Source organism: Cyberlindnera jadinii, assembly GCF_001661405.1.
Source record: "Cyberlindnera jadinii NRRL Y-1542 unplaced genomic scaffold CYBJAscaffold_1, whole genome shotgun sequence".
In the NCBI taxonomy this organism is placed as follows: Eukaryota; Fungi; Ascomycota; class Saccharomycetes; order Phaffomycetales; family Wickerhamomycetaceae; genus Williopsis; species Williopsis jadinii.
In genome coordinates, this window is record NW_017963652.1 from 505,135 (window position 1) to 528,161 (window position 23,027).

Genomic DNA, 23,027 nt, shown 5'->3' on the forward strand with positions numbered 1-23,027 from the left:
GGAATTGTATGCACTCACAGTAGGGTAATACCTTCTCTCTATCAAAAACACCTCTCTGGTAATTTTCGCGCAAATTGCTGGGATGCGATGAGCTTGCACAGAGCCGAGGCGAAAAAAATTCTAATGAGAGGTAACAAGACACTTTCACTGCTTGAAGCAACGGGTAAACAACGCATTCTCAACGCGCGTATAGAAGTAGATATGGTAAGCTTGATCATATTGGACTTCAAATGCTGGTGATATGTACTAACAGCTCACATTTATAGATCAGAAGACAAGCTCGTGAGAGACGTGAATACCTGTACCGCAAGGCAGTCGAACTGCAAGAGGCCTCTCAACACCAAAAACGCCAGCAGCTGAAGGCTGCTCTAGCGTCTGGTAAACCGCTTCCAAAAGAGGTGGCCGATGATAAGACGCTTCAGAAGGACTTCATCTTTGATGAGTCGATACAAGATAGTGTTGATGATGAGTACTCCGCGCTCAGTGGATTGGTTGATCCGAAGATCATCGTTACAACATCTAGAAACCCATCTTCCCGTCTCGCACAGTTCACCAAGGAGATCAAGCTACTCTTTCCAACAGCAGTGCGCTTAAACAGAGGTAACTATATCATGCCAAACCTTGTGTCTGCCTGCCAATCATCAGGCACCACGGACTTGGTCATTGTACATGAACACAGAGGTGTACCAACGTCTCTCACAATCTCCCACTTACCGCATGGACCAACTGCATTCTTTACGCTTCATAATGTTGTCTTGAGACATGACATTGTCGGTGCCGGCAATCAAAGTGAAGCCCATCCCCATTTGATCTTTGAAAACTTCACCAGTAAGCTCGGTAAGAGAGTTGAAACGATTCTAAAGCATATGTTTCCTCCAGGTGTCAAGAAGGACAGTCCTCGTGTCATCACATTCAGTAACGATGGTGACTTCATCAGTGTTAGACAGCACGTTTACGTCAAGACAAGAGACGGTGTTGAAATTGCAGAGGTTGGACCAAGGTTTGAAATGAGACTGTACGAGTTAAGACTCGGGACTTTGGAGAATAAAGATGCTGATGTTGAATGGGCCTTGAGAAGATTTGTGCGGACAGCCAACAGAAAGGATTATCTAGCAGAATGATTGAGTCCTATATATAGTTCATGATTAGAGGCACCTACAAGAATTCAAAGGTAGTAACAATAATAAAAATAATAATTCGCCATATAAACACTAGAAATGTACCGATCAAGATCAACATATTACACTCCGTTGATCTAAACCATGAATCCACATTGGACAGTGAAGATCCATATAACCAATAATACCGATAGGAAACAAAAGACAAAACAAAACAGTAAAAGGGAGAAAGGAAAGGGGTAAGAAGTATCAAGAGGTGAGAGAAAGATAGAAGTCCAAGCTCTTAAGCATAAGAAGGAACACCCGATTAGAGCGCTTAAACAACAACTCCAGATCTAATTTCACCAGTGTTTCTTCTTATGGTCTCGCCCACGGAGCTTATAACAAGGCTATCACCTTCACTGATGACCGAATTGACATCGTCTTGGTTTGAGGCTCTCGTGTCAGTTCTTTGTAGATTCGACGCTGTTGATAACGTCTTTTTCAATCTGTGTGAGAACTTTGAGGCTCTTGAGCTCATAGAATTCTTGCGGGAGTGGACATAATCACTCTCGGAGTCTGAGGAGCCGGGAGAGGTGTCTGAATTAAGCGTGAACTTCTTCGAGATCTGTGTAGAGCTTGCGTTGGCTCCCTGTCTGCTCTTTGAGAAGTTGAAAGGAGACGAGAAGCTGTGGTTGCGCAAGTTCATTGGTGTACGCTGTGGTGTTATCGAGTTGCCCACAGCGATGGAGTTCGAGCGTGAGTTCAAGAATGACGAGCTCAGGGACTGCGACAGCGATGGGCGACGAGGGTTCGGGTTCTCGGACTCAATCATGTCAGCATATGAGTAAAAGCTCAGAGCTGGCGGACGTTCTGGCAGTTCTTGTAGATCGGCAGCTGAATGTATCTTTACTGGACCAGACTTTGACGGCGACGAAACTTCTGCCTGTGGAAGCTCACCAACATAGCTTCTGGATCTGCCAAGCGCCATGTTCAGCCCCAGCACTGAGGAAGGGCGGCGAGAGTACACCATATCAACGTTCTCCAAGTCGGCGTTCTGGTCAGTCAGGATCTGTGTGGTGGCGTCCAGGCACGGAGAGACAAAGTTCTCCACCGAGTAGTGTGATGGTAGGTTCACGATACTGTGGTGGGTGCAGCTTAGCCCACCTTGGGACGACTTGTGTCCGCATCTTGGACAAGTGGTCTGCTGGTATATCTGGCTCGGGTCCTCGACGGATCTCTCAAAGATCAGCGACGACTCTGGTGGCGACTCTATAGGCGACTGGAACGACTCCGGTGGGTACATGTCGTCAGGGTCGTTGGTGTCGATGGTTGGTGTCTCTGTAGGATCAACCCCGTGCGACTGGGCACGGGAGCAACTGCCCAACGGGGGAGACGCAGCGCCGGGCTTCTTCTCGAAATGGAAGTTCATGAAACTGGTTGAAGGCTGGCTCTCTGGCATCCTGGCTTGTGTCACGATGTGTGTGTAGGACCGGAGTGGCTAGAAAGGTGTATCTTTGTCAAATCAGCAAAACGATCGGAGAGGGATTCACAGGACTCGTTTTACAACAGCACTGGCCTCTTCGTTGTTCTCTAGGGAGAGGGGTATTATATATGTCGGCTAATATAGAGAACCGCAATCGCCGTGGGCACTCGTTAACTGGTAGCTCTGACGGTGGAGATGTGCAAACAGACTCAGCTTGAAACCTCCCTGTTCTCCTTTCAAAGGTGTCTCTTGATAAAAGCGCACTTCACAATCAACAGGGGACCTTGGGTATTTAAAACGGGTTGCCGTAGCTGCCTGGCTGACAACGATCTCGGCCCAAAAGCAGCTAGAAAATTTACAACGGGCCACAACAGCCTTGCGCTTGTGCTTTGCGCTTGTGCAAACGCTTTTGTCGCTCATTCCCTCGCTGCCATGGTTTGTGGGACTTATTTAGCTCACGCGCTGGCCAATGGGCGCGCGGAAACGTAAGATGTTATGTAATCATGCGTTGGTCGCGGCCGGTACGCGCCACAGGGATAAGAATCCCGAGGGCCGTTACCCGCACCTGTTTCTGAACTCTAATTTTCGCCAAAGGCGATAATTCGAGTGCTTTAACCAGGGAAACGCCCCTCCTCAGCTGCTGTCCGCTTCTTGTGTGCGTGGTGATAGAGTTCCCGTCAGCGTTCCGCACGAAAAGGAGTCCTTATCTGTTTGGGTGTCTGGGTTGTGTTTCACGCCTAGGGATCCGCTGTGGTGCTGCGTAGTGTCAGCTGACGAGATGGATCCGCCTACTGAGAGCACAGATGGTATCTGAGGAAACCTGCTTGTACATGTCTACTTTGCTCGCTAGCCGTTGAGAAGGCCTGTCCGTTAGCTGCCGGCTCATTGGTTGGAGGGTTGGCGCGATGCGCACATGGCTTCTTAAGCCCAGAGGGGGTTAGCCAGATAACCAGTGCTGCGCATAGCAGTGTCAACGGAATGTGTGGGCACAGTGCCCACATTTGAGCTTAGGCGCACAAGCCGGGCTGGCGTGAGAACAAGTGAGAACAAGTGAGCGCCGTCAAGCTCTGGTTTGTTTAGTACTCCAGGGACCAATTGGTCCAGCGACGTATCTGCCGAGCCTGCGCTGCTTAGCCCTGATGTGCGGGCTCGGGTCTCTGATGGGACCAGAGGTGTACATGTGTAGGCCGTCAGGGGCTCTTGTTGACGAATTGCTGTGCTTTGCTTGTGTAGGATGACCCGCACAGGCTATGGACACTGGTGGCGGACTGGCCTGTGATGCTTGTAGTACAGTTGCGACCCTCAACAGGTATAGCCATTAACCAATGAGTGTCCGGGTGTACGGACGGAAGATCTACAATAGTACCAACCTGTGAATCCCATGCCGGTGCTTAACTGGACATGTACATATACAGCTAACGGAAACTAGAGGTGGAGGAGGCTGTAAGTTTCAAGCAACGTTTCTCCCAAGTTGCGCACACTAGGCCCATGAAGCAGGAAGACAGTACGTTTCATACATGTCACACGGGTCCTCGAGGCGTAGACCGACCCCCTGCCCCCTAGCCAAGAGAGATACGTTAATCACAACTGCAAACTAGTGGCTATGGCGTTGTCGCACTGTGTGGAGCTGGCTGCAATGTGTCAATCAGCCATGACGACGTCAAATTGACCATCTACACTGCTTCCAATAGCTCCAAATACAAGTTGATGCCTATCAGATAAAGGCTTTGGCCTATGAGTTACACGGAAGTCCCGGTAACTCGAGGACTATCAGTTCAATACGTGGAAGTTATAGACAGAAAGACAGACAAAAGATCGATTCAGCCGTTTTGGACCCATCTGTTTAGCACAACAGGGCCGGCTTCACCTGTTCACTACCTTCCGATAGTGCTGGCAGCTTATCTCGACTTCTCTGTGAGCTCTTCAGCTGTGGAACACAAGTAGCTTTCACAGATCGTGTTGAGTGGATTCCTCATGAGGGCAGCTCGTAGTTGATTCAGCGGATTATGGGTGACGCCATGCTTCACGAAGGTCGTAGCTCTTTAGCCCAGCTTCAGCTCAAGCTTCAAATGGCATTCGTAAATAGTGCATTCTCCAGCACAACTCGTACTTGCCGATATCGGCCGAATTGGCTCCATAATGGATAACCAGCTTGGAGCTTCGCGTTGATAGTGCTATAGACAGTCTGCGACCTCAACCAGAACACCAACAGAGAGCTGTGTCAACTTCACGGCTCGGAACTCGGGTAAATAGAACAGAGGAAAAGTCCAATTATCACGTCAATCACCTAAGAGCCTGGCATAACGATGTTACATCGCGTGCTACAATGTATAATGGCTAAATTGGATAAGTATCATTAGTAACTGTGGATATACACTGCTATGAGGGTAATATTTGTGTTTTTCGGTCTTTACTTTAACCATTCATGTAGCTAACCCATGGTAAGTAGATTCGTTGTCTATTATTGGAACCCCTTTTCACCATCCTCTTGTGTAGAAGCTCTCCTTATCCCAATCATCATCTACTTGAAAGTCCTTCTTTATCACTTTTGGCTTATCAGCTCCATTATCACCCCACTTCTCCTCTGAAATAGGCCCCTCGTTGGCATCCTTTAACGTCGTGGTAGCTGGAACCCCTGTAACATCATATAGATACTTCTTTGTTCCATCTCCAGTAAATGCGTATTGTCGGTCCCAAAGGATGGACTTTCTCAGAGAATCTGACAATTCAGTCGCTAGCATTTGCTTTCTAGTGGTCTTGGGCGAAAGTTTTCTCGAAATGTTATGCTTATCTTCATGGTGTTGTGCCGCTATTGGAATATGAATTGTTGGTGATTTGATAGGTGTCACAGCTTTAACTTGGTCTTGCGGATGTACTTCACAATTTTTATCGTTAACATCTTCAGTTTCAACTGTCTCGCCATCCTTCGATGGGATTCCACCATCTGTTGAGGTCTTCCTCGAAGGCTCATTACTTTCAGACTCTGCAACGGCAGTGAGCCGAGACTTGGCCCTTTGGTGTGCATTAGGTAAGAACATATGAGTAGACAACGCAGTAGGAAGTAAAGTGGAAGCCGTTGGAGGTGCATTAGATTCGTGTTTGAACTTCATACGGCTTCTATCAGATGCAATTGAAGAGAATGAGTTTTTCCTCTGCGATGAGAAATAGTTTGTAAGATGCAACGCACTCTTGGTCAAATGTGACAAGGAAGAAGAAGGCTGGTGCTGTTGGTCCAGTGTAGTCTTCAGGTCTGCAGAAGAGTTTGGTTCATGAAGCAATCCAGATGCAATGGCATGTGTAGTAGATATCGAGGTCACAGGTTCAGCTGTATTTCTCTCCAAATTATTAGACTCTGTTAATGGGTTTGAACGGTGTTTAACAACAATTCCAGATGCGGCACTCGTGCTAAGGATTTCATAGCCATCGGATGAGTTCTTGGAAGATACAGACGTTGTTGAAGCTTTCAGGGGTGGTTGTGGACGTTGTTGATATGCCTCTTCTGACTGCATTTCATTGAGGAACAATCCACTCAATAAACTCCTTTTGATCTGAGGTTTTTGAGCTTTACTGTCTTCTCTCTTGAACACCGTTCTCTTCCATTGTTCATTGATATCCTGTTCATCCTCAGATGCCAAATCTTCAGACACAGAAGACCAATCACTCTCATCGCTAAACGAATCGTCGCTTGAAAACATAATCTCGCGTATAGGTTTCTTGCCCTCAAACAACGACGACTTTCCATTCTGATTCGTATGGTTTCCATTCCCGCTGAACAATGACTTGTGATCTCCCTGTGGTTTCAGCGCAGGTGATTTCTTGTCATGATGCACATGACCACTGTTGTGATGATGAGAGTCAAGGAACTTTGAATCGGTAGGAGAAGGTGAGGATTCTATAAAGAACATGTTCTTTTCATGCTTCTTGTCTTGAGGCTTTGAAAGGGATGTCATACCCAAATTATTAAGCACAGTGGCTCTTTTTTTCAACTGAGGTTTTGGTTGAGACATTTCAGCGTTCTGTAATTTTGCAGCATGGTCAAACAATGATGATGTTGTAGTGTTTGTATGTTCCTCCTGGGCTTTATCTGTGTTAGTCAGTGACTTCTTTTTATTAGAATGGTGGTTATTATTGAACAATGACTCCGGTACTTTACTGTTCAATACATCTGCAGTGCTATCGTGCGACAACGGTGATTTGACACGCTCCAGCTTACTGAATAGAGAACTTGTAGTGTGGACGGGGCTCTTTGGAGGTTCAGGCTTGGTTTGATGTGCAGGTGGCTTGAATAATGACTCAACGGGCGTAGTTGATGCGCTGCTCTGTTTCGATTTCTGAATATGATTAACAGGCAAACTTTCACCTTCAGGTTCTGAGGCAGCACCAGGCACAAATCCTCTAACAACACTGGTTGATGTGTCAGACCTCGTCAGCCCTGGTTTGGATGTAGCTTCATCCTTTTGCGCGTTAGAAGGTTCATATATCCCGAATGCATAGCGAGGATTCGGTTGTTCAAAGAGGTCTGTATCATTGGGTATGGAGGTTAGGTCCAATGCGCTGTTTCTCTTCTGTTGAGTCTTCAGACTCATCTTCTTCAACGACTTTGAAGAAGACGTCTTGCGGAAAAACGACGGCCTGTTCAAAGACTCGGAGCTTCTATTGAAGGACTTCTTTGTCAAAATCTTACTTCCTGATCTTCTCTTTGTGAGCAGTGGTCTCGTTGAGCTGACGCCCTGTTCCGAGACTATCGATAAGATGCTAAACAGATCACCGTCGTTCAACTTGTTCCTCGTCTTGCCCAAGTTCGACTGTGCTTCTACAACGTCACTGTTGCTCGACTCGTTCTGCTTGACAACGAGGTTTCTATTGACAATACGCCAGCTGATGTTCTCCAACCGTTTACCATTCTTAATGAAGCTCGAGCACTTCGTGAGCCCCGTCCAGACAGCAAGCACATTCTCCAAATCGAGCCCGGAGGTGTCAAAGTCCTGAAGCGTGTCCCGTGAGAGCTCCAGGAACGGCGGCGCCCTGTTACTGGGCATTGTGAAGCCAGGAATTACACGTGTACAGTGTTGATGAGTGCACCTACTTTCGGTCTGAGCTGTGTAGCGGACAAATACAATCTGCTGTCAAAGCGTCAACGCTATCGTTGTCACCTCGCTCTCCTCGTGCTTTTTGAGCCGGTTGTCTCTCCTTTGCCCCCTTGTACGGCCCCCTTAAATACGTTTCCAAAGGTGATGTTTGGGGATTGGGCTAATGAAGGAAAAAAACCGTAAGAGGTGTGGGTTTATCTCTGTTTCCTGTGTGTGATCACTTTATTTGATGCCAAACGAGCCCAGCCGGGCGAGGGAAAAAAAGAAAGCAAAAAGGAATAATATAATTATAATATATAATATATAATTGATACAGTGAGACTCCTCAGGGCAGCGTTGGTGGTGGGAAGAGTTCTCTCGGGGGGGGGGGGTGCCACCGTACAATTACGTGGATTAGGATCGTCTAGGAAGTGGGAGGTGTCCCAGTGTGTCTATCTCTGCGTAGGTTTCTACGCTAGCCTAAAGCTGTTTGTATGTACTTGGTTGTTAGCCTGGTGGCATTGCGCGCCTGGCGTTGGAAGCCGTGATTTGGTGGTGCCCCTTGGGCTCCAGTGACAACGCACTGTGTATCGTGGTGGCTGCTCGTGTGCGTGTGCCATAGAGGTGCTCAGCCCAGTGACATCACTCACACGCTCTCTCTTCTGGAAAGGACAGACGACAACAAGGGGAAAACCCTCTAAAACTGCATCACTGGTCCACGCTGTTCGTTAACCCACAAACCAAACGTTGAGGTGTCAAACACGCACAGATTTTGCCTCGGCGACGGACTTTTTACCGTTGCACAATTCACCCCCTCTCCCAAGGAAAACGCTGCTGCTGTTGATAGCACCCTCACGAGACAGGCTTCATTCCTCTGTACACGGCAGCTTTGGAGTCTGCTGGCTGCCACCGTGCTTAGATGTCCCCGTAAACATGTTGTGTGCCTGTTGGGAACTGGCGATCATGGATCCCACGCCGGCGTTAACGTACCACGCACACCGTCCTTCGAGGCATGTTCCTATCACCAGACCCGCGCACTGCGCAGAGTGCTGTGCGTTCACTCGTCGCACAGCACTCGACACGGTGTAAAACAATGGGCGAGGGAGCTCATGAAAACAACACAGGTGGCACTTCGAGGTGTATCGTGGCCAATACATCGGGCTAAACTGGATACGCCAAAACAGGAACGCGCACTCCCTCGGTTGCCCTATTTGTCTCGACTTATCACAGTGGTGGGAGCGCTCCCTGTGGAGTAGAAACACTGCTGCACGAAAAACAGAAAATCTCGCGGGAGGGAAACTAGGATTATGTAATCCTTGGTGTAATTGGTACACGACACATAACAGGGCCCGCCCTCTGGCTGATGACGTTCTGCCGTGTGTCTCAAAATGACTCTGCGGTTTCTCTTTGTTTGCTGTTACCGGAGAGATGATCCACTATGTTAGTATACAGGCAACTGGCGTCTTCGAAGGCCCCAGCACCGGATCAATTGTTGATTGGGACTCCACCCTGGTCGTCTTGCTCCTTCTCCGTGCCAGCGTGCTGCGTTGTTCAGCATTGAGTTTCCCAGTGATGACCACACCTTGAACAAACACATAAAAATAAGTCACGCCGGTAAAACTCTGTAAATCCGCAATCCCACTATTTTTTGTGTCACTCGGGGAGGTAAACACACAAGCAGAGAGGATCACAACATTGAACAATAGTGGACATACAGTACAACCAGTTGAGAACACGTAGGGAAAGCGTCGACCAGAGCCAATGGCATGGCGGTTGCTTTGGGGACACCGGTGCGGTTGGTGTCGGTGGAGCGGTCCACAGCTTGGTCAATAAGCGCACGTCATAAGCAGGTAAGTTGTGGTGTTTTCTGTCCTCCAAAGGTTGCTCTCGGAGGAGCAATCTTAGGTCATATAACGTCAAGGACACGCATTGGGGACAATTGGAATTGCTACCTCGACTGTTGCATGGTGGATCTGAGGAACTATATAAGCCGGAGGTTATCCTTTGTATTCCCCTCGTCCCCTCCTTGCTTTGTTAATTCCCGTACAACAAGTAACTCATACTACGATGTCAACTAGAACGTTTTTGATCACTGCAGGAGTGCTGGGTGGTGGTTACTACCTCTACTCTTCAAGACTCGATGCTGCACAGCATCCACAACCGATCCCACCTCGTAGAACTGTTGGTGAAGGACCGGCGCAGTACGCTGGTCGTCAAATCGACGAGTCCGTTGGCAAGGTGCATGATAAGGCTTACGACATTCAAAGGGATGCCACCAGAAAGATCGACAGCACGCTCAGCTCTGTTGAGCAACAAAAGGCCAACGTTGCTTCGTGGGCTGCTGACAAAGCAGATTCCGCAAAGCAGGCTCTTGATGATGAGGCCAGAGCGGCTCAGCAACATGCTAAGCAGCTGGATTCATCCACTCCCCGTGTTAAGGGAAGATTGGAGAGATTCGAAGATGGTGTGAAGGAAGAGTGGAGAGAAGTTAAGGAGATGAAGGGAAGCTGGTTCAAGAGTGATGACTCTGCCAGAGAGGAGAAGCTCGCCGATAAGACCAGAAGGGGTTTGGAAGGTTGGGGTGAAACTGCTGCCCAAAGTGCTTCCGAGTACTATGACTCTGTTGTCACTAGTGCAAACAAGCTCGTTGGTAACACCACCCCAGAGACAGTCTATAACGATGCAAAGAAGGCACTGGATGATGCCTCCAAGCGTGTTGATGAGACCAAGTCCTCATGGTTGTCATTCAACGTGGATGACGAGAAGAAGAAGTTGCAAGCTGAAGCTCAGAGACAATATGACGAGGCCCAGAAGAAGTTTGACGAGGCGTCTGCCAAATTTGAGCAGTGGAAGAGCTCTGCCTCTGCAAAATTGAATCAAAAGACATATCGCCAAAGCGAAGGCTTCTACGACTGGCTCCGTGGAGGTGTTCCACACGAAGAGGAAGCCGCAGCCCGTGCTGCTCGTGATGCTGTCCGTGGTTGGGGTAATACTGCTGGTGAAGCTGCAGAAGAGGTCTATGGTGACACAAGAGACACCCGTAGGGAGATTCAGGGTAAGACTGCTGACTTGAAAAAGCAAGCAAAAGACACATACGAGAGATGGAACAAGTGGTTCACGAGAAAGTATGACGACACCGCAGACGGTGCCCGTGACTACTACAACGATGCCAATGATGCCCTTGAAGATGCAAAGAAAGAGCTGAGTGCCAACTCAAAGCACTGGTGGGAAGTTTGGAAGTCAACATCGAAGGAGCTTGAACAAGAAGCCCAGAAGCACGTTGACGATGCCCAGAGACGTGTTGATGATGCCCAGAGAGGATTAGCGAAGTGGGGCGACAGCGTGAATAAGAGCTTCTGGTCCAATGCTGACAGTGCTGTCGGCCATGTTAAGAGTGGATTGCAAACTACCAATGACAAGACCCAGCAGGGACTCAGCGAGGCCAGAGGCTGGATCAGAGATCAAAAGTGAGATGCCATATCACGTCACAATCATATTATATCATATCATACAAACGTTTACGAGTCTTTTCAACTCTCATGAATTACACGAGATGACTTCTGCCTTGAAGCTGTAGTATTTACCCGTATCCTTCTCCTAAGAGAGCTTTCCATTTAACCGGCTGTAGGAAGACATTGGTGTTCGGGTGTGGGAAAAGAGCGCAAACCCAAACAGAGACCGAGCACTGTTAGCCTGTGCCATAACTCTTCAACATTGCGGTATCACCACAACCCAACGGAAACGGTACTAAGGACTCAGCCTGGTGTATTCGAGTTGACAGTATCAGCTTTCTCCAACAGTCTTACTCGGTGTTTAGGAATTGCGCATTGTCCACAGCAATAGACACATGACCATCTGGTACTAAATGTTTCGACAACTCATAAGGCGAAGACTTGACCATTCACGATGGATGAGGTCTACGAGGCGGGTGACGACGGCTTTCTTGCTAAAGGATCCCACGAATACGATCTCTGATGGGATACGGCCGCAGATCCCACAAGTTCGGGTTCCAAACTCTTGCCAACAGATCACTGAGTTGTTCAGTAACCAACACCATGATTGGGAAGCTTTGAGAAGTGTGATACGAAATGTCCCCATCGAAGAGAGGTGGAACAAGAGATGTTCCTTTGGCTCGTTTGTTGAGGTGATAAAGGATGATAGTGTACGAGTTGGCATAGTTACACGGCCACAGACCGGCCTGTTTTCGAATACAGCCATTTCTATGGTCACAGCTGAAGGTGATTCTGTAGAGTTTCAAGCTCATGAAGTCTCTTTCCATTTAGCAGGTCTATTTGACAAGGATACGCTGACAGAGGACGAAATCCCGCTTCTAATATCAAACTTCATGAGTGCATCCATAAGTCTTTTAAAAACACATCAACATTTGATGCCTGTTATCCAGGCGTGGTATACAAAGGACTCACGGTCTGTTGAACTTGATCTACTTTCGGTGCTTTCATCCGTGCTATTCCACTCAGGAAAGAGTAAGACACAGCAGGAGTGTCTCCTATATGCAATTCATATGTATATTTGTTCCGATCCTTTCAATTTCAGAGTGCAACAGAAGTTAACGAAGCCCTTACTGTACTCTATGACAAGTGATTCCATTCCGATGACTTACTACTTTGCCAATTCGATGGACCTTGCAGAAGATCTCAGGGAAGTGTCTCTGTTCGAATATCAAATACTTGACGGCTTCAACTCCTGTTTGAAACAACTTGATAACCAAGAGTCAAACATATTGCAAAAGTATAAAGAAGCTATGGAAAAAGACGATGCCGGTTTCCTCGACATTAACATGATTGTGACTTTCTTGATGTATTATAAAATATACCCTCATCCATCACTGTCATTCACGGTTTCACGTCTCTTAGGTAACGAATTGCCTTGTTCCTCAAGTGGTGTGTCTCAAGCACTTGAACGTATCGGGGTGTCAGACACAATCTTTCCATCAGAAATACAATACGAGCCGGAACCAACGTTGCTGAAAGATAATATGAAACACATCAGAGTTACAAATACATCAAAGGTGTACCTTCTTCCTTCAGAAAAGCTGGAGAATTTGGGTCTCGACATGTATTCTGAACTTGGCATCAGTCTGGAAAAGGAAAGAGATTTTTGGATGTTCAATATCCATGTGCCTGATGTTGGCTCACAAGTTCCGCATATCTCTAAATCTATTGGAGATGTTTTGCAAAGAGTTAGTGATGTTGATCTTCATACGAAAACTGATTCCTTGTTTTCCCATGACACGCTCAAGAGCCTTGCATTTCATAAGGACAAAGAATGTCTTGCATTCACAATTTCTATCAAGTATCCACTTGGTACGGATAAGCCCTGGTACAAGACATCAACCACAGTGAGACTTGAAAGGCTAGTCAATGTCCAATACGTTCCACTCCATGATTTGAACGAACTATGGAGATCACGATTCCCAATTTTCAGTGAGCTCTTGAGTATATTCATGTCCAACGATTTTAGGACGCTAGAGTCTAATGACCGGAATATACTGTTGAATATGATTAACATGATTGACTACTGGTGTCTGAAGAGAGGGTATGAATGTTCGATGGATCAGCATTTTACTAAAAGACCGGTATCTTCAAGTTTCCAGTTCATCGAAGGGGAGTACTCAAGTAACTTCCTGGACTATGTTAAGCTAGAGCTTAGCACAATTGCATCGCATCATCTTCTGCAGTTCTCTTCGAAGCACAGCATCCCCCAAATAATTCAGACGCAAGACGTATTACCTCCTCTGGAAGACACTTTCCGAGTTCAAGCTTCTAATCTTGTCATCCCACAGTACGATGCGCATGGATACAATGAGCTCACGTTCTCGAAAGATTCATCAGGTTTGACTCCAATCTCAAATTATCTGGCTGCTATCTCTTTCCTTTCACCTGTAAAAGTTGGAACCACCACTGGGCCATACGCATCTCTTGGGCTTGAGGATGGATTTTGCGACATTACAACCACATTGAGTGATCTTGAATCAATTGCTAATCAATGGCAAATCATCAGCTATCTCCAATCACAGTTTGTTGCTTCGCAGAGTGATTATAAAATGGGCGTGTCCAGACTCTTCATGAAGGGGTTTAAAATGAAATCCTCCTCTGAACTCCAAAGGTTCTACGATATCAATATAAGGCCTGCAAAAGAAGCCAATGCCGATTTACAACAAAGAGCTCGTAAGAACGCAATTCTACGAGCTCTGAGATCTGAGGACGAGGAATCCTGGGTCTTCTTCAAATGCATTGTCCTGAGACATTCGAAATTCCCAGCACCTGCGAAGGCATATTGCTCCGATTTAGGGATTGAAGTTGATGTTCTACTGTCTCAGGAATTACCAGAGGTTCATTGTGGTGATCATTTAATCTGTAATAAGGTGGTTTCTCTTACGAACGATGAGTTGTGGTTACAAGTTTAAAACATACCTTGCATTTTCACTGTATATAATAATGTCCGTTTGCATTCATAAATCATTACCCTCTCTATATATATAATCTCGTCGCTAGGTTCTCAAAAGCTCTTTCATACGTTTCTTGTCACGTTTCACAATAGTCTCCAGCAAACGACTGGATTCGGTAAATGCCTCGATGATGAATTTTCTTACAGTCTGACGGTACTTGTACATCTCGAAGTACTGGAGGACGAGGTAGAAAACATCAGGGTCTTCGAAGCACTCTGGATGCTGTTTAGTAAAGGTTGTGAGCTCCTTGGATGCAGAATTCAGGTAGACGTGATTGCACAAATCTGCCACAATCTTCACAAGCTTCGTCAATATCATGTCCTCTGAATCTATCTCATTGAAGATGTTAAAATCTATGATTTCATTTGAGGCAATTTCATCATGATTGAACCCGATGAATTTCTGAGTATCCTTTGGAACAGAAATCCCTATTGATTTTTGATACACATCCAGCTTGGAACACCAAGAGTACTCGTCAAGAACTTCAACACCTTGCATATTTCTGGAAATGAGACCCAAAACATAAAATGCAATCCCTCTAAGATCGATTAGAGGACTATTATATGCAATTTGAACAATGTCTTCAATACAACCGTTAACATCTAGGGTTTCAATGCCTAGATCACTTGTGCTCATAAGGCCAATAGACCAGAGGCAAGCTTTCAATCTGAGATAATCAATTGTGGTAGGCTGTGTTTTACCTATACTTGTCGCATAGAAGCGTACCATGTTCACAAAATCAGTTAGTACACCTGATTGTACAATAACGCTAAATCCCTCCTCTGTCTTTATCAGTTCTCCGAAGAGGTTTGGAGGAAGTGAAACTGAAGGAGACACAAGAGGGTCATCCCAATCCTTGTCCATTTTCATGAGCAGTCTGTCAACCTCCAAAGCATAGTCAATATACTTCTCACCAGAAACCCAACTGTCAAACTCCTGGTCTATGAATCCATTATGATGAAGATATTCAAACCCACTAGATGTACTTAGAAATTTCATTAGCAGCGAGTCTCTTCCCGAACTGTACAGCTTGAGAATGTTAACACTGGGGTTCAGATTGATTATCTGGTCCATATGTCTAGCTGATTCGTCGCAGTATTCTGAGAGTACGGATATCACAATTGAGCAGACATCCTTGTCTTGTTCATAGAGTTGCTCAACAAGTAATTCACAAGCGAAGTCCCTCGTTTCTTCGTTCCTTATAAGGGTCCTCAGCAAATTGGTAGCACTGACCTTGATTTTTTTATTCTCAGAATGGAGAAACTTTGACAAAAGTACCCTTAATTGTCCTGGTGAGTCGTAGCTCATTTCATTCATAAACATAATGATCAAATCCTCACGACGGAACGGATCATCTGATATATGGTGTATGATACTGAAAATTTTCCATTGTTCCATCAGTTTCAAACCATTCTCATAAGAAGAAATCTTTCCTAGTATCGTAAAGTAGCCACTAGTCAATGTTGATTCTAATCTAGCTTTTGAAAAGATTTGATCTTTGGCATAGAAACCGCTATATGGATCCAGCTGAGCAAGGCACTCTGCAATCTGAGGGACGATTTTGTTCTCTTTTAAGATTAAGACACCCTGGTGGGAACTCAATAGACAGGTAATGATATCACAACCAAGCTTGATAAATCTGACGCTTGACTTTGTCCTTTTCGTAGCACTGAATTTATGCTTGAAGGGTCTGTAGAAGGATAATAAACGTTTCAAGAACTTTGTTGTTCTATTTATATCGTCGAGTCTCTTGCCATTCATAAAGGGTCCTTGGAATAGTTCGGTTAAAATATCGCAGTCCCATTCAACAAACTTCTTGGATGATAAAACCTTCGAATCTGAAATCATCTGTCTTAACCTGGTTTCATCCGCATAATAGCTGAAATTGTTTTTGCTTGATTTAGAGATCTTTGTAAAGTTCTCAGAGATTTTGACGTTTTGCAGTCCTAGATTGGTACGTCCTTTGTAAGACTTTCTCGTCAGTCTTTCCAATATGTACTCTGGTCTTCCATTGTTAGAGTCGGTTGAGTTAAAATTAACCATGATCTCTGCACTATCATCGATTGAGAACTCTTCCGGAACCAAGTTTGTCTTGATATTTGCCAACTCTGCAAGCATACAGCCAGCCTTTGTACAGTTTCCCTCATCTTTCGATGTTTCCAGAATCCCCAAGAGTTGTGGTACTATTCCACAACGAAACAAAATGGTAACTATGAGGGCGAGATAGTGATTGCTCAAGACGAATTGGTTTTCCAACTTTAGGGGAACAATCACTGTCTTTGTTGGTTGTGTAATTGGTTTTTTGCTGAGGGGTCTAACCATCAAAAGATCAAGAAAGAGATCTAACAACTTTGAGACAACCCCATTCACTGGGAATGATAGGCACGCAATCAGTTCCCTTAAAGGTTTGAAATCATCCATACAAAACCCGTGAAGTCCAGCAAGGTTCTTCAGGAACCTCGAAATGACGTACGCACTTGTCTGGATCTGATCATTGTTCAAATGGCCCTTCACTGGGAACTCAGTGAATGGAGATATAATCTTTTGCATGTCTTGTAGTTCGATGTGCTTCCGTCCCTCTTGCGTGTTCAACAACGACACGATAGTGGTGGCACACATCGAAGACAGCTCAAAGGGACCGTCGAGTATGAATTGAACAATCGAGTGTGGTCTAATCAGATCCGGCCTCAGCAGGCATATCTCGCACGACGTCTCTATACAAAGCTTCCTCATCTTGTCGTCAACCTGTTCAGCGATGGCCAGCACCGCATTGGCCAGCCCTCTCGTGATCTCCTTTGCACCGTTCGGGATGTCAAAGAACGCACGCAGCAGCTTGATCGCCTGCTCCCTCTCGATGTCGTGGTGAGAGCCTTTCGCCAGTGAGATAATCATCAACACGTCAAGCTTCAAAGAGATCAGCCCTTGGAGAGACGCAACATCGAATACAACATACCGGCATATCCTATAGCCTGTGGCGACAACTTCCTTCTTTGGATGTGTGAGCAGCGTCTGCAGCTTATGGCCAAACGCACTCAGGATCAAGTCCTCCTTGATATACGGGAACTTCTGTAACAGAAGTATCAAATCGTTGCCCTTCGTCACCAAATACTCCGCGTCCTGTGTACGCTCCCCCAGTGACGTTAAAAGGTCTGTCACTGCGAAAGTGGGCGAGGCGGTAAACCCTTCGTCGCTGCTGGGGATCTCTATATGATCCTCCAACCCATCTGAGAGGCTCATCTCGTCGCTAGTCCTTTGCCGCCGTGTGAACCGCCGTGTTTCAACGCTTTGTTTATGTCTCTGTTGTGAAAATCCACTGTGGAAACCCGCTGTGGAGGCTGTTGATGCCTATTTTCCTCCCGGCATGTCGGGTGCAAGGCAAGCGAGGAGTTAAAATTTCACGCTTTGCCAGATGAGGTTGAAGAAGAGCGCAAGCGACATTAGACAGTGCTGATCGGAAAAGCTCCCCATTGTTTCTACAGCTGACTGAAAGACAGGGTTGAAGAACAGAGAAGCGATGGCTACACAGACGCAACTTGTATCAGCGTGTGCTGTATCCTTTGTCACTGGCATCATCCTTTCTAACTGGTTGCCAATTGGGTCCCATCGCCAGAGGCATCGCAGGGCAAGGAACCGCAAGAAGGGGACGTCCGCAACGACGAGTGGCTCTTCGACGTCTACGACGCCGACGTCTGAGACCTCTGAGAACTCGGACGACGATGAAGGAAGCGTGTATTCGTCTGATTTGGAAGAGTCTGAAGAGGAAGACTTCCAAGTGGACTCCAGTGCACTCAACGATATACCTGGTGAGACCAGAATGGCACTCATCGTCAGAACAGATCTGGGAATGGGTAAAGGTAAGGCAGCAGCACAGTGTGCACATGCTGCGCTTGGCTGCTACAGACTGATGGAGCTGGACGGTGCCGAATCTCAGAACTTAACCATGCTGAAAAGATGGGAAAGAACCGGGCAGGCGAAGATTACACTCCAGGTCAAGAGCAAAGAAGATATGGATCTGCTCTATGCAAGGGCAATAAGTTTGAACATCAACGCCTATATAGTCCACGACGCTGGAAGAACACAGATCGAAGCTGGATCAGCTACAGTTCTTGGGTTGGGCCCAGCACCAAAGGTTGTCATGGATCAAGTCACTGGCGAGTTGAAATTGTACTAGTAACAGTTTACCATATTCATCATCTCCACAGCTTTTCCTCTATAACCCTTGTGTCTTGGACCACCACTCTTAAATACTTGGACCTACAAATAGCATATATCCCCATTATTGCCTTTTTATGATGTGATTATAGAATACCGTAGTTTCACTATACCCATCTCTGCACGACAACGGCATTAACGAGCCCCAATTCCTTGATGCTCTTTGATTTATCCTCAATTGGTTTCACAGGAAAAGCATAGTTCAAATTCCAGCCCTTTAAGCTGTCGGTTTGAGTAGCGACAAAGTCAAACAGTACTTGAACAGGGTCCGTAGAGTTAACACGGCGTATAACACGACGGCCATCTGCAAGACGGACTTGCACCTGTGAATCGCCTTGAGCTTCGGCTTCAGCTGGCTTGGACTGCTCTTCTACCTTTGGGGTTTCCTCACGTGACTGTGGTTGCGATGCCACGTAATCTGGAGATACTGGTGATCCCAATCTATGTCCTTGGCCGTGGAATCCGCCTACTGTTTTCTTTGGTGGCTTGTACTCCTCATCCAACTTCTTCATAACGTTCACGACAACTTCTTGTCCAAACTCAACATCGAGCAACGACAATGGTGCTCTTCCAGCGTTCAATTCGTTCAAGTAATGTGAGTTTGCCGGGTCGTCATAACGGTATAGTTTGCCTTCGCCAACTTGAAACCCATCTTTCCAAAATGTGATTTCCCTATGGGCCTTTTCCAACTTCTTTGGTGCTGTTGAGCCAATCTTCTGTGAAGGTGTTGTAGAATCACCCAATCTATATCCAGAGCCTGAAAACTTTGGAACCTGAGGCTCATCGTCAAACTCGCCGCCAGCTGCTCCTGCATCGCTTTCAGCTTTCTTCAGCAGATCTTGAACCAGTCTGTTGGCGTTATTAGGATTCTCAACGTTGATTCCGGAGCCACGTCCACCACCGGCAAAGAAGTTCTGTTCGTCATTCTCTTCCTCCTCCTGGGAATTCACCAATTGTTGGAAGGACTTGAACTTTGGCGTGGCCTTCTTCTGTGTGGCCTTCTTCTGCGCCGAGCTGGCGTTGCTCTGTGTGCCCTGTGGCTGTGGAGATGGGGACGAGCGTTGCGTTGGACCATTGTAGAAGTCCTCTAGGGCTTGCTGTTGCTCCATGTCAGTACAAGGCCAGATGGTAAAACTTGCTTAACATACTTGAACGTTCCAGTTGTTTCTCTCCAAGATCTCCTTAGCTACAGTCTGTGGCACTTGAGTGAGTGCGGAGAAGTTCTCCAGGGCGGCGTTCTCATCCATTGTTTAAGAGCAAGGGTGGTGTTCCAATTGGTCAGTGCTGTGTCGCTTTGCGAGTCAATTGTCCGTAACAGGCTCGCTCTCTGCTCAATTACCCTTCTTGGAGGACTGTGCTGTTGTTTCGTGGTTGTTGAAACGACAGTCCGTGCGCGTGTCCCCACCGAACGGCGATGCTGAAGGAGGAAAGGGTGGCGACAAAGCGCACACCCGCACACCACATCCGTACACCTACACACCCGCACACCCATCACCGGCCCCTGGCGCGCACCATCGCACGTGACATCGCACAAAAACGCACCGCGCCCGCTACGCGCACGCAAATTGCACAGATTGCACAAATTGCACAAATTTCACATGCGAAAGCGCTGACTCCTCCCAGACACCCTCACACCCGCACACCCAAACAACTCCGAGCACACACCCTGCACACACTGCCTGGCCGTTCGTATAGACGGTGGGGACGGCCAGCAAACAACAATACACCACCTAACAACCAAGGCACAGCTATCAAAATGACACAATAAGTGACACCTTCAACAACTCAAACCATCACGTTTAAATCCTCCAACTCAGTAGGCCCCAATTGCGCGTGGCCCGCCCTCCCGCCGTTTCTTCGCCAACGGTGGTGCTCTCAATGTGCGTCCTTCCACCTGAAAGCGGTGATTAGCTCGCTCTTCCACATGCAAAAAAAATTTTTCACTTGAGCTCGACAGGAACGAGCTGGGATCAATAGCTGGCGCTTAAACGCAGCGCTTGTGTGTAGTATATATATATTGGAGCAGATTCCCACGTTTACGAAAATTTTCTTTGTGGCTAATCTTTTTTCTTTTCCTCTTCTCTTGTTCTTCAACAACAAATTGAATCAGTTCAATTGACTTCTTCTACTAATCTAACAATGGTTCAATCATCTGTTCTTGGTTTCCCACGTATTGGTGCTCAGAGAGAGCTTAAAAAGACCACCGAGGCTTACTGGCAAGGTAAGGTCTCCGTCGAGGAGCTCTTCAAGGTTGGTAAGGAGCTGAGAGCTCACAACTGGAAGTTGCAGAAGGAGGCTGGTGTGGACATCATTGCTTCCAACGATTTCTCCTTCTACGACCAAGTGTTGGACTTGGAGGTTTTGTTCAACGTGATCCCAGACCGTTACACCAAGTACGACTTGCAGCCAATTGACGTTCTGTTCGCCATGGGACGTGGTTTGCAGAGAAAGGCCACTGAGACCGCTAAGGCTGTCGACGTGACTGCCTTGGAGATGGTTAAGTGGTTTGACTCCAACTACCACTACGTCAGACCAACCTTCTCCAACTCCACCGAGTTCAAGTTGAACGGCCAAAAGCCAGTTGACGAGTACTTGGAGGCTAAGGAGCTGGGCATTGAGACCAGACCAGTCCTCGTTGGTCCAGTCTCCTTCTTGCACTTGGGTAAGGCTGACAAGGACTCCTTGGACTTGGAGCCAATCTCCCTCTTGGAGAAGATCTTGCCTGTCTACGCTGAGATCTTGAAGAAGCTTGCTGATGCCGGTGCTAAGACCGTCCAGATTGATGAGCCAGTCTTGGTTTTGGACTTGCCAGCCAACGTCCAAGCCGCTTTCAAGACCGCTTACGAGTACTTGTCTAAGCAAGAGGGTTTGCCAGCTATCACCGTTGCTTCCTACTTCGGTACCGTTGTTCCAAACTTGGATGCCATCAAGGGTTTGCCAGTTGCTGGTTTCCACATTGACGTTGTCAGAGCTCCAGAACAATTGGAGGCCGTTGCCGATGCTTTGACCCCAGAGCAAACTTTGTCCGTTGGTGTCATTGACGGTCGTAACATCTGGAAGGCTGACTTCGCCAAGGCCTCTGAATTGGTCAAGAAGGCTGTCGAGAAGTTGGGTGCTGACAGAGTCATCACTGCTACCTCCTCTTCTTTGTTGCACACCCCAGTTGACTTGAACAACGAGTCCAAGTTGTCCGAGGAAATCAAGGACTTCTTCTCCTTTGCTACCCAAAAGTTGGGTGAAGTTGTCACCGTTGCTAAGAACGTTTCTGGTGAGGACGTTTCTGCTGCTTTGGAGGCTAACGCTGCCTCTGTCAAGGCCCGTTCCACCTCTTCCATCACCAACGATGAGACCGTTCAAAAGAGAGTTGCTGCTATCGATGATGCTCAAGGTCGTCGTGCTTCTCCATTCACTGAGAGAATCAAAGAGCAAGAGAAGGTTTTCAACTTGCCATTGTTCCCAACCACCACCATTGGTTCCTTCCCACAAACCAAGGACATCCGTATCAACAGAAACAAGTTCACTAAGGGTACTATCTCCAAGGAGGAGTACGAGAAGTTCATTGAGTCTGAGATTGAGAAGGTTGTCAGATTCCAAGAGGAGATTGGTTTGGACGTTTTGGTCCACGGTGAGCCAGAGAGAAACGATATGGTTCAATACTTTGGTGAACAATTGAAGGGTTTCGCGTTCACCCAAAACGGTTGGGTCCAATCTTACGGTTCCAGATACGTTCGTCCACCTATCATTGTTGGTGACGTTTCTAGACCAGCCCCAATGTCCGTCAAGGAGTCCGTCTACGCTCAATCCATCACTACCAAGCCAATGAAGGGTATGTTGACTGGTCCAGTCACCATCTTGAGATGGTCTTTCCCAAGAGTTGACGCTTCTCAAAAGACCCAAGCTTTGCAATTGGGTTTGGCTTTGAGAGATGAGGTCAACGACTTGGAGGCTGCCGGTATCAAGGTTATCCAAGTCGATGAGCCAGCTTTGAGAGAAGGTTTGCCATTGAGAGAGGGTGAGGAGAGACAAGACTACTACAAGTGGGCTGCTGAGTCCTTCAGAATCGCCACTGCCGGTGTCAAGAACGCTACTCAGATCCACTCCCACTTCTGTTACTCTGACTTGGATCCAAACCACATCAAGGCCTTGGATGCTGATGTTGTCTCCATTGAGTTCTCCAAGAAGGACGATCCAAACTACATCCGTGAGTTCTCTGACTATCCAAACCACGCTGGTCTCGGTTTGTTCGATATCCACTCCCCAAGAATCCCATCTAAGGAGGAGTTTATCCAAAAGATCGCCACCATCTTGGAGGTTTACCCAGTTGAGAAGTTCTGGGTCAACCCAGATTGTGGTTTGAAGACCAGAGGCTGGGAGGAGACCAGAGCCTCCTTGACCAACATGGTTGAGGCTGCTAAGTACTACAGAGAGAAGTACGCCAAGAACTAAACTGGCCACTCGCTCTGAATCACTGAAATGTCTAAACTTTTACCTCATCAATTCAACATTTGTTTGAGGGCTTAATCTACCACCACTTAACGTTTTACGACTTCACTTCTTCCATTTTTTCTATATACATAAAAAGATAATGTCTGTTGCACTATTGCATTGGGTTGTTACTGGGATTTCAACATCGGTTAATGAAATATATAACGTTTCGATAAGTTTTGCTGTGTCTTTGTAGCTGAAAGTGCTGG

At 46.9% G+C, this 23,027-nt stretch overlaps 10 protein-coding genes across 10 annotated transcripts; 5 read left to right on the top strand and 5 right to left on the bottom strand.

The window, feature by feature from the left end:
* Positions 1–123: 123 nt before the first annotated feature.
* On the top strand, positions 124–1,121 carry IMP4 (snoRNA-binding rRNA-processing protein IMP4; the record flags this gene model as incomplete). The annotated part of the gene is made up of 2 exons (XM_020217028.1): positions 124–204; positions 267–1,121. 2 exons carry the CDS (start codon positions 124–126, stop codon positions 1,119–1,121), a joined length of 936 nt encoding a protein of 311 aa, XP_020072964.1.
* A 13-nt stretch (positions 1,122–1,134) lies between these two features.
* CYBJADRAFT_187665 (uncharacterized protein) lies at positions 1,135–2,885 on the bottom strand. The gene has a single exon (XM_020217274.1). It carries the CDS (start codon positions 2,557–2,559, stop codon positions 1,435–1,437), a length of 1,125 nt encoding a protein of 374 aa, XP_020072965.1. The 5' UTR covers positions 2,560–2,885; the 3' UTR covers positions 1,135–1,434.
* A 338-nt stretch (positions 2,886–3,223) lies between these two features.
* On the bottom strand, positions 3,224–3,628 carry CYBJADRAFT_165302 (uncharacterized protein). The gene has a single exon (XM_020213975.1). The coding sequence runs from the start codon at positions 3,582–3,584 to the stop codon at positions 3,372–3,374; it is 213 nt and encodes a 70-aa protein (XP_020072966.1). The 5' UTR covers positions 3,585–3,628; the 3' UTR covers positions 3,224–3,371.
* Positions 3,629–4,917: 1,289 nt separating this feature from the next.
* On the bottom strand, positions 4,918–7,831 carry MKS1 (Mks1p). Its single transcript, XM_020213976.1, has one exon. The coding sequence runs from the start codon at positions 7,620–7,622 to the stop codon at positions 5,061–5,063; it is 2,562 nt and encodes an 853-aa protein (XP_020072967.1). The 5' UTR covers positions 7,623–7,831; the 3' UTR covers positions 4,918–5,060.
* A 1,888-nt stretch (positions 7,832–9,719) lies between these two features.
* OM45 (Om45p) lies at positions 9,720–11,123 on the top strand (the record flags this gene model as incomplete). Its single annotated transcript, XM_020213493.1, has 1 exon — positions 9,720–11,123. One exon carries the CDS (start codon positions 9,720–9,722, stop codon positions 11,121–11,123), a length of 1,404 nt encoding a protein of 467 aa, XP_020072968.1.
* Positions 11,124–11,562: 439 nt separating this feature from the next.
* Positions 11,563–14,079, top strand: CYBJADRAFT_170394 (uncharacterized protein; the record flags this gene model as incomplete). The annotated part of the gene is made up of 1 exon (XM_020216110.1): positions 11,563–14,079. One exon carries the CDS (start codon positions 11,563–11,565, stop codon positions 14,077–14,079), a length of 2,517 nt encoding a protein of 838 aa, XP_020072969.1.
* TSC11 (TORC2 complex subunit TSC11) lies at positions 14,072–17,466 on the bottom strand. The gene has a single exon (XM_020213977.1). The coding sequence runs from the start codon at positions 17,356–17,358 to the stop codon at positions 14,164–14,166; it is 3,195 nt and encodes a 1,064-aa protein (XP_020072970.1). The 5' UTR covers positions 17,359–17,466; the 3' UTR covers positions 14,072–14,163.
* Positions 17,467–17,538: 72 nt separating this feature from the next.
* On the top strand, positions 17,539–18,412 carry PTH2 (aminoacyl-tRNA hydrolase). Its single transcript, XM_020213978.1, has one exon. It carries the CDS (start codon positions 17,636–17,638, stop codon positions 18,290–18,292), a length of 657 nt encoding a protein of 218 aa, XP_020072971.1. The 5' UTR covers positions 17,539–17,635; the 3' UTR covers positions 18,293–18,412.
* On the bottom strand, positions 17,963–19,683 carry SHP1 (protein phosphatase regulator SHP1). Its single transcript, XM_020213979.1, has 2 exons — positions 19,482–19,683; positions 17,963–19,430 (listed from the first exon to the last, which is right to left on the bottom strand). The coding sequence occupies exons 1-2, from the start codon at positions 19,578–19,580 to the stop codon at positions 18,441–18,443; spliced, it is 1,089 nt and encodes a 362-aa protein (XP_020072972.1). The 5' UTR covers positions 19,581–19,683; the 3' UTR covers positions 17,963–18,440.
* Positions 19,684–20,079: 396 nt separating this feature from the next.
* MET6 (5-methyltetrahydropteroyltriglutamate-homocysteine S-methyltransferase) lies at positions 20,080–23,009 on the top strand. Its single transcript, XM_020213980.1, has one exon. It carries the CDS (start codon positions 20,473–20,475, stop codon positions 22,777–22,779), a length of 2,307 nt encoding a protein of 768 aa, XP_020072973.1. The 5' UTR covers positions 20,080–20,472; the 3' UTR covers positions 22,780–23,009.
* The last annotated feature ends 18 nt before the right edge of the window (positions 23,010–23,027 follow it).